Consider the following 14,877-nt stretch of genomic DNA (forward strand, 5'->3'; position numbering starts at 1 on the left):
CAAAATAAAATGGATCTATCTAATGCTTTAATTGAATTGAGATCAATTAAGCATAGAATCTCATCTTGTTTTTGAATTTTCTCAAGAACAAAAAAAGAACTTGATCTAAAAGAGAAATTACAGCAAATCAAGAAATTGCAGAACTTAAAAAATGAAGAAAAATCAAATTAGAATAAAGAAAGAAAACAAGAACAACTAAGCTACTTTAATTCACAAAGAGAGGTAAGAAAAACTCACTAGATCATCAAATCCAATGAATTCGAGGAATGGGGGTTAAGAAGAATGGCCTTCAACGATTTGGATGTGTCGATCACTCTTCCGAATTGACTTTCAAAGAAATCTTTATTGCTGAAAATAGAGAAAAGAAAAAGAAAAGAATAAGAAGAAGAAAAGAGGAGAGAGAAAGAAGAGGGAAAGAAGAGCAAAAAAGAAATTCTTTAGAATTTAAAGATGAAAAGAAGAAGAGAAGAAGATGTTGGCATGAAATGAGCTAAAGACCCTTTCACACCAACCCTAATGTGGATATTTATAATGGTTTTAAAATTAATTATAATTAAGTTCTAATTTTTACAAAATTTTAAAAAGAAGTTTAAAATCAAAATAATTGCTAGGCACAATTTTCAAAATGAATTTCTCTAAAACTTTGAAATGGATTTGGTTAAAAATGTTTGTTGAATACATTAGAATTGGATTCAATATCCAATTAATGAGTTCTAGACTGGATTTAGGTCCTAATTGCATTGGGATTCGCTCTAAAATCCTTAAAATGATCGTAACTTTCTTATTTTAACTCTGAATCGCACAAAATTCGAACCCTAGCTTGTTTGTTCCTGAAACATCATAAGCATGGAATGTAAATCAATAAAAGATGCATAAATGCATGATTTTATGTATTAAGAATCAATGCATTATCACGATTCAAAGAAAGTGTTGATTCATCATTTGCCATTTTAATTTTAATTTTTGCTTTTTAGAAAAAAAGAATTATCAAAGGGAATGAGAATGGCGTCCAAATGTAAAAAAAAAATGCACGTCTAAGATTCTCAATAGTATGTGTGTCACCTTACTAAAAATGGTCTGGATTTCTAGCATAATTATTCCAATTAGTTCTTTTCTTGTTCTTATTTACTTATAGAAATTTTAAAAATGTGAAAGTAAATGATTTTGTATTGAGGGGCTGGGAGTGTCTTCGTGAAAAGATCACGTGCAATAAAATTGCACAAATATTTGTGCATTAAGCACTTTGTGCACCTGATCACCCTCCATCTTCAGGACAGGGCAATCAGGTGCTTAATGCACAAATATTTGTGCAATCATTTTTGCACCCGATCGCGACTCAGTGTCTTCATAGTGCGTGCGGATCAGGTGCAATCACATTGCACGGTCCGAGTGTGTCGTTGCATCTGTTAGCCCTCCATTTGTGGAAATGAGCCTGTCAGCGATGGGGCCTAACATAAGATGGAGGGCAGATCAGGTACCGAGGGGCACGCTAAAGTGTGCAATGTGATTGTACTTGATCCACCGTCCTTAAACTCACCTAGAATATGTATATATTATAAACAGAAGAAACAACACCCGGCCCAAAGACACCCTAAATATAGATTTCATCGCCCATAAAAAATAGTAGAAGTGTCAAAAACTCACCGTTCCCCACCACATTGGAAAACCTTGTGGTGGGGAACCGTGAATGAGGTAATGAGGTAATGCTTTAGCAATGCTTACATCATGCATCAGCCTTGCTGGTGTTGCAGGCAAGTTAAAAACGGTAATTTCTCGTGAGTTTTTTGTCAAAAATATCAATATCATATTTTAAATGCAATATTTATGATTTTATCGGTTATTTATCATAAAAAAAATCATGTGTTTAAATTTTGAATATTTTTATTTATATTTTTTAAAAAATTTTATATTTTCTCACGAGTTTTTGGCTGCCGATATTTTTCCGTTTTTAACTTCTATCACTATATGCTTTCAACACCTAAAACTAGGGATGGCAGTGGGGCGGGGCGGGATGGGGGACAAGGTCTCCACCCCCGCCCCGCCTCAAGATTTTATCCTCCACCCCCGCCTCTATCCCCGGTGGGGAATGGATTTTATCCTCCATCCCCACCTTCATTCCTGTTTCATGTCCTCCATCCCTGGTTCAAACGGGGATGAGGCGGGGCGGGGTGGGGATATTGCGGGGAAAAGTGGTGGGGGGTGGGGATCGTGGCGGGGCGGGGAAAAGTGCACGTTCATCCCCGCCTCCACCCCCAGACGGGGATGGATTTTAACCTTCGTCTCCGCCTCCACCTCCGCCTCCATCCCTGTTTCATACCCTGCATCCCCGATTCAAACGGGGTGAGGCGGGGCGGGGCCCGCTTTCCCCCGGTCCACTGCCATCCCTACATAAAACCTTACTTTTGGCTTCCTGTTGAGCCTATAGGTCATGAGTAGAATAGAAAATATGAGGCCAGACTCCGCTTTTGAATGCAGCCATGAATAAATAGCTTTCTTTTTAGATGGGTCCCATGATTTTTGTTTGGGGCATTTTTTTTATTGGCAAGCTGGGGTTAGGCAGACCCTACCAGGTTACATCGGTTTACGCATCAGCTTAGATTTATGTTTTAGATGAGCGGTATCTACAGTGCAAAGAATGGACGGTTAAAAACAAAGCAAACTGATGGTGTTCTGCATGCCGTTCATCACATGGATGATCGGCCTGTACTGATACTCAACTGAATCATTCTGTATCGGCTAAATAATAATAAAATTTTATTTTTTTATCCATCATAATTCGTGAAAAAATATTAAAATAATACTAAAAAAATAATTTTTAGTAATTTTTATATTTATTAAAAATTAGCCAATGAGGCATATCGAATTTAGTGCAAGTCACTTTGTGTTGGGGCGTTGCATGTAGGGATGGCCCTATCTGTATAACTGGTATAGGGGTCTGCTTAATCCCAGCCTTATATATATATATATATATATATATATATATATATATATATATATATATATATATATATATATATATCGAATTTCTGCGGATAGGATGCATACGATACTGATAACATTGGTTTATACAAATCAATAAGCTGTTTGTGCACTTACAAAACACTAGAATTTCATTGCCAAAAGCATTGTTGGCATAATAGCAACCAAAGAGTTTCAAGAACATAAGAATAATCTAATTAAATTTCAATTGAAAATAATAAATAAAACAAGTTTAAAAGAAAATGAATACCTAGACTTAATTAATCTCTTTAAATATCCCCTTAAATTTCCTAATGCTATTTTTTTTTTTAGATAAGATTTAGTTCTGGATTAAGCTAAAACGACAAATTGGATTTATCACCATCTTGAATCTCTTGAGCGTTGGTTGGTTTGCATCTTTGCTCCTCATTCTTTTCTTTAGAGAACACTTCAATGAGAATGATGCAGGGGTGGAGTAGAAGAGCTAGGTCCATAATGGTTCATTTGGATCCATTTTTATGTTTGATTTTTTTTAGTTTGTTTTGGATATTGAGTTTAAATGATGGATTCATATCTAATTAGAAAGTTCATCTCGATAGAATTATCCAAATTAGAGTTTATCAATCAGGTAATTTGTTTTTATTGTAGTTAGGAACTCTTGTCTGCAAAAGCATGAGAAATTCTAAGAGTCAAATTAGAGTTGGATTATGAGATAATTCAGTTTTCAAGTGTCCAGTTAGTTTCCTGTTATTTCTTGTGTTTCCTTTCAGTTGTCAATTTATTCTAGATATTATTAGATATTCCTAGATAAATTCGTAGTGGGTAGATTTCTCTGCAAATTCCGTTTTTGGTTTTCATCAGACAAGGATAAAAATTGATAGCCTTGAAGTAGTAGCAGAAGAGTTGCAATTCATCATCTTGAAAAGGAACATGAGCAAGCAGCATCCCCATAGAAAATAATGACTTTAATTACAGCCCTTAATATTATATTTATTCAATATAAGAGTAACACATTATTGGATCCATATTATGTTCAAAACAGAATCTCATTGCAGGTTTTTGAATTGGATGTGACCACACAGATGTGTTCTCTACTATTGCTTTTATAGGAACTGGATTTTTATTCGGATCAACAGCTTGGAAATTTCATAAATATTCTCAAGCATTAAAAAATTGCATTTTTCTTCATAAAAAAAAATCCAAAGTGCCAATTCCTAGCAAAGGGAACGTGACGAACATATCTGGAGGGTCATATTGAAAACTCACTAGTGTGTTTAACTGTATCAAATGGGTTGGATTCATTTCAAGTTATATATATTGTGAATCTGACCCAATTAGATCCGGCATTAATGGTTCCGGACTATTAATTAGGAGTCGGACTGAAAAACCGTCCCTAGCTCATAGGCCAATTAGAGTATGAGAGCTTGTGCCATTTATTTATGCACAAATTAGAGTAATTAGATTTGGAGAATTCGCATTGGCGAGATTTTGTGCAGGATTCCTCAATAGACTTATGGTTCTATGTAGGGGTATCAACGGGTCGGGTTTGGTTCGGACCCAGGTGAAACCAGACCTGGCCCCGATTTTCGGGTATGGTATCCGGTTTTGACCCGGGTCTAATTGAACCCACCATAAGAGAAACCATACCCAGACCTGATAAAAACTACATGAACCAGACCCGGGCCATACCTGATAAAATAATATTTTTATTGTTTTTACATGAAAAATTTGCAGGTCTTAATCAGAACTCAGGTTGAGCTTGGGTCTGGTATAAAATTTCACAAACTATACCTGGCTCCATGTACTAATCGAACCTTCAGGTCTGGACCCGGGTCTTAATCTAGTCTTCTTATTTATCACCATACCCAGACCCTTATAGGGTTTGGTACGGGTCGGGGTAAACATGACCTGTTGACACCCCCTAGTTCTATGGGATGCACTTGATATAAAGAGCTTATATTGAAAATGGAAGTAATTTTTGGAATTAGTGGATCGGTAAAAGATTGTACAAGAGTTCCAAAAGTAAGCATGCTCCCATAAGCGTAGGATTAACTAGGTCAATCATACATAAATGTGACCTGAAGTAAGGCATTGTTTAAATTTTCCTTAATGCATATGTTTTGAGGTACTACTAAACGTCCAAAGCCTGCTTCATAGAAAGCTCACTTTGGAAGCATGAAGTCACTCTCAACTTGCTCATGCTACCAAAAACTTTACGAGGAGCTCAATTCCAAATAATGAAAAATTGTTTTCTCAATATGAGATTAAATTTTTGTAATGTTTAGAATTTAGAAACACAATTGTGTATTAAAAAAACTGTCTTCTCTTTCTAAAAAAATATGTTTTTGTTATAGAACCTCCATAAATGATGAAGGGCTTAAAATATGCATTTTGAAAACATATATTTTACTTTTCTCATGTTCGCTGTTTGGAGAGTAGTTGATGTCATATTGTATATGACCAAACATTGGTTATGTTCAATCTCCATCAGATATTTCACTTGGGAATCTTGAGATATGTGAGTGTGGGGCGCATGCAGACCTCCATGAAGTGAGATGTGAGGTGGTGATGAAATATAACGCCATATACAATATGAAAACAACTGCTCGCACCTAATTGCTTTGTGATGGGATCAGGTGCAATCACATTGCACAAACCCCCCCTTGGGGACTTCCCATACTTAGATAAATATGCAATAGAGACTAGGTACTGAGGAAAAGAATAGAAGGCTGGGGAAATTGAGGGACAGCCTCCATCAAGAACAATCAAAATTCCATGATGAAAGTGAACACCCCAATAGGAGATGCTTGGCTAGGTTTTGTCCCTTTAGCTAGTGGGTGGGGCTAATGCCATCCAGAAATGTGGAGCCCCCTTGAGCCCATACCACCTCCAATGATGGCTGTCCCACCAAATTTTTTCTTCAACATGGACAAGACAAATAAACTAATGTATATAATGGCCATGTGAGAGGTCCACAAACCCTTACCCTTCACAAGGGCTAGACAAGTGTGGAACCCATCCACTAACTTTAAGAACATGCCACCCTTCTAAGATGCAACAATATGCATAGCTCACCACCACTCCCCACCAAGGAGCCAATCCAATCTGTGGGCTCGTGTGTTGACTCATGTTTCCCCAAGACCTGTATATTTCTTGGCCTCACCTTAAACCCTAAATATTGGAACCCTATCTGCCAACCCCTCATTAATAGGGGTGGGCAATGGGCCAGGCGGTCCGAATGGGCCAAGCTGACTCGACTAGCCATGGGTCGGACTCGAGTTATTTATTAATTTTTTACTTTTTTTAAAAATTAACTATCACATATTAACTTGGTAGGGTAACATAGTAACTATTATTATTTACCTAATTAGTTGCATTGATTTTTATGAAAACTAAAAAGATAATTACTTTAGTACGTACATGGGAAGTTAGGAACTTGTTAATTATTACTATTTACAAATGGATTTGGGTCAGGCCAAGCCAAACCCGGCCTACTTCACATTGACCCATTAAGACTATGTGCTGCTCTTCAAACCCGAGCCCATTAAAAACCGGGCTAAAACCTGACCCGTTAGTAAACGAGCCAAACCATCTCTGAGCCAGGCCATACTTAAAGTCTGACGGGCCGAACTCTAAACGGGCCCAAGCCAGTTTCAGCCGGATGCCCACCCCTACCCATAAACTTCCACCTTTGGAGGTCATAGAGAGATGTATAACAAAAAATTAGAATGGTCCAACATGAACTCATATAGGTCGATGATGTAGTTCATATCCTTTGGAGGGTCTGGACAAAGAGATATGTACAACAATAATTGGAATAGTTCAACACAAGGCTCTATATGTCAATGCCAGCTCATGATTTAGGTCATATGTAAAAAAACTCGTTAATAATTTTTAATTTTTTATTTCTTGGTTAGGCATTAATTGATTAATTAATCATGAATTATTAGCCATAACCCAAAAAAGACCAACACCAAATCATGAAAACATGGCCTACCCTTATCTTAGGCCCCAGGTTTGAAACACAAACTTATGACACCCAAAGACCTCCCTCAAGAGGAGTCTAGAAATTCCAAACTTCTGTCATCAACCCATGTTAGAAATATAATAAAGAGCAATCATAAAGTGTAAACATCTTCATCTTGCCTATTCACTCTTCCACTTCCAACCTAAATGCTATTGTATAATGGGGACCAAGTATATATTACATAATCCATGCATGTGAGCCATCATTGTGATGCGAAATGACCTTTACGTTTTAAAATTTCATAAGGTACCCTAGTGCCTACTTTTTTTTCCCTCCCATTCACACACTAACCTTAGAGCTCGTTCTAAAGGTCAATTCACAAGAACATAAGAGGATGTAGGTTTTCTAGTGAGTTCAGCTTGATATGGACTTGAATGGTAAGGGGCGTGTGTGCATTGTCAAAGATCCTTGTATGTTCACATGAACGTCAAAGGGAATGTGGGCAACAGGGCAGTATGTGGGCAACAGGGCAGTGGTTCCCATAGTGACTGGGGGGATTTATGAAAATCTCATAAGAAATTTGTAAGAAAAAGTTTCAAAATATAGCATATTTGTAAAGTTTTGGTGATTTAATTTTCACACCAAAAGTGCTTTGAAAATGTTTAGTCTCATATCTCATAGGGAGAAATTAATTTTTTCAGGTGATTTAAATAGAGTGTTTGTTCTTTATTCTTAATTTTGCTATACCTTGTGTGTTAGGGTGACTTGGAACATTGTGGTGCTTTGCACATATTGTGTGTTAGGGTGCTTGAGCGCAATGTGACATTTTGATGGTGCACTTTGCACGCTCGCAGTGGTGCGAGGCGCATGTGAGGTGCGCTGAGGTTCACTTTGATCAAGCTATTTTTTGACTTTTTGTTTTTTGAAAGGTCTGGCCCTTTGAAAGACTTTGAAATGCATTTATATAGCGTTTATGGGGCGTTGTGACATCTGGACGGTTTTAGAGGTCCTTGATCGTTAGTCAAAGGTGGGTGACTGTTCATGATCATTTTCGTTCTATTTTCAGGCCATTGGATTTATGGCTTTTAATCTCATTTATCACAAAATGTTTTGGCCTTTCTAAAGTCTATAAATTTCTTCATATTTTCGTCTTTTGGATCATCAAAATTTTTTATTCTCAAGCTTTCTCTTTTTTATTCTTTTGTTCTCGATTTGGCTTGCCAAGTTCAAGTGTGTGAGAGGCCACCTGATTTTGTGAAGCAGTGACTCTCTTGAGGTTTAAGCCTACTTGTATCCTGAGAACTCAATCGTAACAAACCTTTTTCACTTCTTCAGTTTCTCAAAGTGGGGTGATTGAAGTTCTAAAGATAATCATCTTAAGAATGTACCTCTAGGCTAGGGATCTCGATTTTCTTAAAGCCTGTTTTTGACCACCAATTGTTCCAAGAAAATTACCCGCAAGTTTAAAATGATAATTTCTCGTGATATTTTCAATTTCTCACAAGTTTCACCAACCCAAGGCCTGCCAATGTGGATTTGATGATGGGGTTTTCTACCTTGGTCAATTAACCCAATAAAACAAAAAGGTTACATTCTGATCTTGATTTATTCAACTCTCCTATGGACTACTTCCTCTTCTCTTTATTCCTTTTTGTCTCCAACGGTTAGAGAAAAGAAAACACATAAAAAGAGAATAGTAAGTATTATCACTGGCATAATTGCTCATTTACCTAGTGACCAAGCAAGTTGCAGATTTTTTCCTTGTTGCAGGAAACAAAATAACACAGAATATTCAAGAAAGACTTGGTATGACTGGCGAAAAAACGAGTAACACGTTTTTGAAATATAAAAATAAGGATCTGCAGTCCAGTAAAGGTTGACAAATTTTAAGAAATATCTTTTAGTTATTAATTAGTGTCCTACTACTGGCATCTTTTCGAAAATAATTAAAATTGCATTTCCCAGCTATTGCCATTGACATTTTTATAAAGATTGCTTTATATTAAGCATCCAAAATTCATGTTTTTTGTCGAAATTCAACAATCAATTCTTCGCTAATGGACCATGTTGGGTCAGATTTGCAAAAAGCATTTAAAATACCTTAGTTCATAGTCTAGTTCTCTCACACACACATATATATATATATATATATATATATATATATATATATATATATATATATAGAGAGAGAGAGAGAGAGAGAGAGAGAGAGAGGGGGAATTCAACGTTCATTTGTTATAGAGACATTTCATTACTGGAACCAACAAGGATTGATTTAGACGGTGTAAACTATTCTAGCTATGCTTAGAATTTTGTAATCGAAATTACTAGTTCATGTTGTAGGCCAATAGTTTAGTATAACTAGAATTTGAAGTCTAACTGAGCACAAGTTGTAAGTCAACTAGTGAAATATATCGATTAAAATTCATACAGTAATGTTGTTGAATCGTGTTCCATGATTGAATGGTAGGAGCAGTAGTTAATAATTTAAGTGGATGATACACAGTAAAAGTAACCATGTTTAAGGGACTCAACAACTATGGCATCAACAATTTCGCACAGTAAACTTCTTGTCTAAAAATGGTCTTCAAATCACCATACTCCTAATCCATGCATGGTGGTGCCTAACAATTAGGCGAGGTTGAACTTCTACGCCAAAACTAATCATGTGGTTACCCATGTGGTCAGCCGGGTCCTGTGTCAAGCTGAAGGCTCAGGATCAAATCCTGCTTGTGCATGGGGCTGCCGTTCCTTTAGCACGGTTGGGACAGGCAAGACTGGGTGATTGTGTCTTCAATCCAGAGTTTTTACCTCGCAGGGAGGCAGGCCCATTAAGTGACTCAGTTCTTGGTGATTGTTCCTCGGCATAAAAAAATATCATTTTTATCAAATATTCATATGCTGGAATCATATCAAAACAATAAGAGATTTACCATTTTCCCTTGGGGGATAAAAATTTGAATAGTGCAGGGGCATCTTAGATATTGTGATAGAGAAGTTTGTGAAGTAGGAAATATTTGAAAAGCAAGAGAAAAATAGTTCACTTTTCTTACTACAGTACAGCCTTTTCTCAAAAAAAAATGCTCATACTACAAAGAAAAAAACTTCAATCTGCACAGAGAGATAAAAGATGGGCCACTTTTTGCTTTCCTTTCCCCTCTCCTTTATTTCCATTAACTCATACTACAAAGAAAAAAAACAGGAAAAAGAGAGAAACTAGATTACAGGCATGAATGATATCATGGTAATGGTTTATAACGTGTGGTCCAATTCGAAAAACGTTCTCTGACACGGAAAACTGAAAGGATCAAGTGCTAAACTTTCATCTTCTTCATTGATAGTGGAAGACATGGTCTGCATGTTCAACCCCCACATGCTAACATCATCAGCATCATGACTCTGCCAAAGAAGCATGTTGCTCATATCTAGCAGTTCAAATTGCAATAAAGGTTCCTCATACTGGTTTCTCCATTGTAGCTCCCCACGATTCATGGCTAATGATGTCGATGATGTTGATGATGATGGCGGTGGTAGTGGTTGGTATGTATCAAGATAGTAATTCCATGAAGAGGTGGTAATAGTGGAATCACTGTACTTGCTTGTGCATGAGCCCAAAATCTCATGGGGCTCTATGAGAGGGAATTCATCAGTGCAAAAGATTGATTTACCAGGGGCTGTTAAAAGGGGTTCAGCAACCATGGGAACAAATGGGGATTCCACAAACAACTCACTGCTGATGCTTTTCTCTTCCTCTGTTATGGTGGAAACAGATGATTGTGTCAGAGTCTTTTGGGCATTTGGTTCTGAATCTTTGCATGTGGCAGAGGAGGAGGAAGAGGCTCCCATGTTTCCTTCCTTTGGTGGTGAAGCAGTACTGCTAGGCTGATCATTAGGAGGGGAGATCGATTTGTGGGTAACAGGATCAATCCCCATCTTCTTTAGCTTCTTCTTGATGTGGGTATTCCAGTGATTCTTTATCTCATTGTCTGTCCTGCCAGGCAAATGTGCAGCAATCTTGGACCATCTATGCAACCAAGATTCCCATAAGTTAGCAAAACTTCAACACATATATTTTCCATATCATATGTAAGAGAAAACAACCTGTTGCCAAGCTGAGCATGGAGATCTATGACCGTCTGCTCCTCCCACTCTGATAACAAGCCCCTCTTCAAGTCTGGCTTCAGATAATTTGTCCATCTTAATCTGCAACTCTTTCCACATCTAAGCAATCCTGTAACAGAAACCATAAATGAATGCATGTTAATGAAAGAACTTTTAAAAAATTGACAAATATATGAAGTCCAAGAAAAAATAAGGAAATCACAATATTTTCAGGCGATACCTGCAAGTTTAGGGACTGCCCTCCAACAGCATTGACCATTAGTTAGGATGAAGTTGATGAGTTTCTTATCTTCCTCAACAGTCCAGGGTCCCTTCTTTACACCAACCTTATCACAACAAGGCTGCCTTCCCATTCTTTGCAGAACTTTAAGCAAAGCCAGAAAGATGGATCGGTATATATATATACAGAGAAAGAGAGGCACCTTCTACATTAAAAATAACAAAAGCCACCCTCCTTGTGTTTTAAACAAAAGTCTAAGAGGTACACGTGCGAGGGTGTTAGCACGTGCGAAGTTATTGTCTGATAACGGCACTTGAGCTGTTATTTTGCTTACATTGCAAGCGTGGGGAATAGTCCATGAGGACTTTCTTTCGGGTACACACCAAGCGAGCCTCTCTCTCTCTCTGACGGGTATGGTTGTTTTCAGGACGGTGGGTGATCTGGACCAAAAGAAACATCTTATTCATGGGTATCAAATTTGATTTCAGAAGGCTTCGTCAACGGGTCATGTCTGATGTGTATCTAGATCTTAAATTACATAGTAGAGAGGAGGGGTCTGATTTGCTTGTACTCTGAATTGTGCACAGCTACCATCTAGATTGTGGCTGTCTTACTCCTATGTTTCTCTCTCATCCAATATTTTGTTGAATGTATTTTGGTAATGTTGAATGATGAATGCTCTCTCTCTCTCTCTATATATATATATATATATATATATATATAAAAAGAAACTGATGAAATATGTAAATTAGCATAAATCAAGATTTGCTTGAAATTGATTATTGAATCATCGTAATCGAATCGAGAAATGTAAATTTGTATGCTTGAATATTTATGAAATTTTTCAAGATCCTTCTTATACATCATAATCAGATGATCCAAGAGTTTGTTTCTATAAAACCAAACATTTATATTGCATCCTTGCAGTGAAATTAAAAACAAAACCTATGAAAATTTTGGTGCATACCAGTTTACATATAAAAAGGTGCTCTCTCTCTCTATACATTAACAAGACGCGTGCATGGCATGCCTTCATTTTGCCATGTCTCGAGTGCCGCATGGTAACCCAGTAGAAGGTAATGCCAACAAAGAACTTGTGGTGTTGGTTGGCTGGATGACACATTTTTTTTTTCATTTTGTGTAATATGAGAATTTACATCTGAATTTTCTTCCTTATTACTGCTGAAGTCTGACCCCATTTATTCATTCAGTGGCCACCAAGATGAATGTGTAGAACCAAAAATAAAAAAATAAAATAGGTACATTATATTCCTACATTTAACAACCTGCCCCTGTATTTAATTATCTAATCAAGTAAAGAGGGTTTTACAATGTAACAAATGTACTGGATTAATATTATATGTAGAAACTAAGTGCCATATTCATGTTTGGTGAAGTGGAGATCGTAAGGTACATGTAGCTTATAACTTAGCCAGCATAATTTGTTAATTCAAGATGATTCCCTGTCATTGATGCCGCTTACTTTAGGTTCTGTTTGTTACTTTGGAAATTAAAAGTGCCAGATTACTCTCTTTCTCAGTATAATTAGTACACATATATAATGGTTTTTAGCTAATTTTGTTAAATAGGATAGAGTGATAGACCCTTTGATAGCAGAAGGGAGAGATAGCGACCATTCCCTAAAATTTCTTGACTTTCAAAGAGTGCAATAGTGGAGCTCAAGGGATAGGTATCTATTTTAGGGCAATGACATGAAGTGAGCATTTCCAACGCAAATAAATTACAAATTTGACCACTCACTTATGAGGTGAGACCCCTTGCCCTTGCCTTGACAAGGACTTTGAAAATCTGAGGCTCACCTTAATTTGTCCCTTTTCATAACACTTTGTTTTCTTTATGGAAGTCAAATGGCTAATACATTTAAAAGCATTCATATCCGATCTGCTGCCAAATAGCAGCACACATGTCACGTTACAGTGCTTCACTTATGGCTCTTGGCAGCTTTTGAGGTGATGAAACAAAAGTTTTTGAGGCACCATCCCTTGACCCAACCTCCCTACTAGAGGGGGTGTCAATGGGTCGAGTTTACTCGGATCCAACCCTTACTAAACCTTATAGGGTTAGGTTAGGGTGATAAATAAGAAGACTCGATTAAGACTTGGGCCTGGATCTGAAGGTCCGATTAATACATGGAGTTGAGTATAGTTTGTGAAATTTTATACCAAACCCAAACCTGACCCGAGTTTTCGATTAAAACCCTCAATTTGTCAATGTAAAAATGATAAAAAATAGTATTTTGCAGGATATGACCTAGGTCTGGATCATGTAGTTTTTATCAGGTCTGGGTATAGTTTCTCTTATGAAGGGTTCGATTAGACCCGAGTCTAAACCCGATACCATACCCGAAAATTGAAGTCGGGTATGGTTTCACCCGAAGCAGATCAGGTCATGCTGAAAATGAGCGTTTTTGCTCATGCTGACATCGTGGCCATCCGATTTGCATTTTAAAAAGCTCAAAAGTCAAGAAAACCACGTGGCATTCATCCAAAATGCAAACAGACGGCCACTATGTCCGCATGAGAAAAAACGCTCATTTTCAGCATGACCTGATCTGCTTCGGGTTTCACCTGGGTCCGAATCAAACCCGACTTATTGAGACCCTTACTCCCAACCCCACCCTTGCATGCGGGTTACCCAATTAATCCACCCATGCCAAGCCAAGGCATGGACCCACAAGACCAAGCTGGGTTGGCCCTTGGTCTATTCGATTCAGCTTCGAAATTGGACAAAATCTAGCCCAGTCTAGTTTAAGTACAAGTGGATGGAGCCACTAGTCTCCTGTCAAATATGTGGGACTGGTTTTCCTGAGTCATGTCTGAACAGTGCACCATCCTGCTGTACTCAGGGGGGGGGTGTTTGATTGCGTGGACAGCAGTGTCTTCGCCTTATGTGCCCAGCACAAACGGCGGATGCGTGGCATGCCTGGAATATGATGTACCGCTTGCTCAGTGGGATACACATGTTCCACTCCTCTCCCTAGAGCATTGGTTTCGGAATACTTGGGACAAAAACTAAAAAGATAAAAAATACAGTTATAAATATCGGCTATATTTTGGTGAGGCTATTTCTCATGATATTATAAGTTTAAATGATAAATTTTAGAACAATTTTAGAGCTTAAAAAATGTATATATATATATATATATATATATATAACAAAAGTAAATAAGAAAATATTGTGTTTAGACAATAAAATACATATAATAAAAATAAGTAAAAAATATAAAAAGAAAGAAGGAAAACATATTTAACATGTAGAAAATAAACAAAACCAGTAAAAATAATTGATAATATCATGATATATATAATCAAATCGATTATATTTTCAAAATATCATAATATTTTAACTATAATATTGTTTGCTGAAAATACATAGATAACATTGAGATATTTTTGAAAATATTGTCTATATATATGACAGAGATAACATTGCGATATTTTTGAAAATATTGTCGATATATATGACAGAGATAAAAATAATAATAATTTAAAAACAAAACACCTAAGACAAAAACTTGACTTGTTCAAAAACACCTCTGCGTCCGATCAGTAGTGTCCAAACAACACTGTTCTACACAGTTCTGTCCACA

At 37.0% G+C, this 14,877-nt stretch overlaps 1 protein-coding gene across 1 annotated transcript; it reads right to left on the bottom strand.

The window, feature by feature from the left end:
* Positions 1 to 10,064: 10,064 nt before the first annotated feature.
* LOC149841444 (uncharacterized) lies at positions 10,065 to 11,413 on the bottom strand. The gene is made up of 3 exons (XM_090003840.1): positions 11,268 to 11,413; positions 11,027 to 11,156; positions 10,065 to 10,949 (listed from the first exon to the last, which is right to left on the bottom strand). The coding sequence occupies exons 1-3, from the start codon at positions 11,398 to 11,400 to the stop codon at positions 10,178 to 10,180; spliced, it is 1,035 nt and encodes a 344-aa protein (XP_089859966.1). The 5' UTR covers positions 11,401 to 11,413; the 3' UTR covers positions 10,065 to 10,177.
* Between the last annotated feature and the right edge of the window lie 3,464 nt (positions 11,414 to 14,877).

This window comes from Nuphar pumila, chromosome 4, assembly GCF_984573655.1.
Source record: "Nuphar pumila chromosome 4, dmNupPumi1.hap1.1, whole genome shotgun sequence".
NCBI lineage: Eukaryota > Viridiplantae > Streptophyta > Magnoliopsida > Nymphaeales > Nymphaeaceae > Nuphar > Nuphar pumila.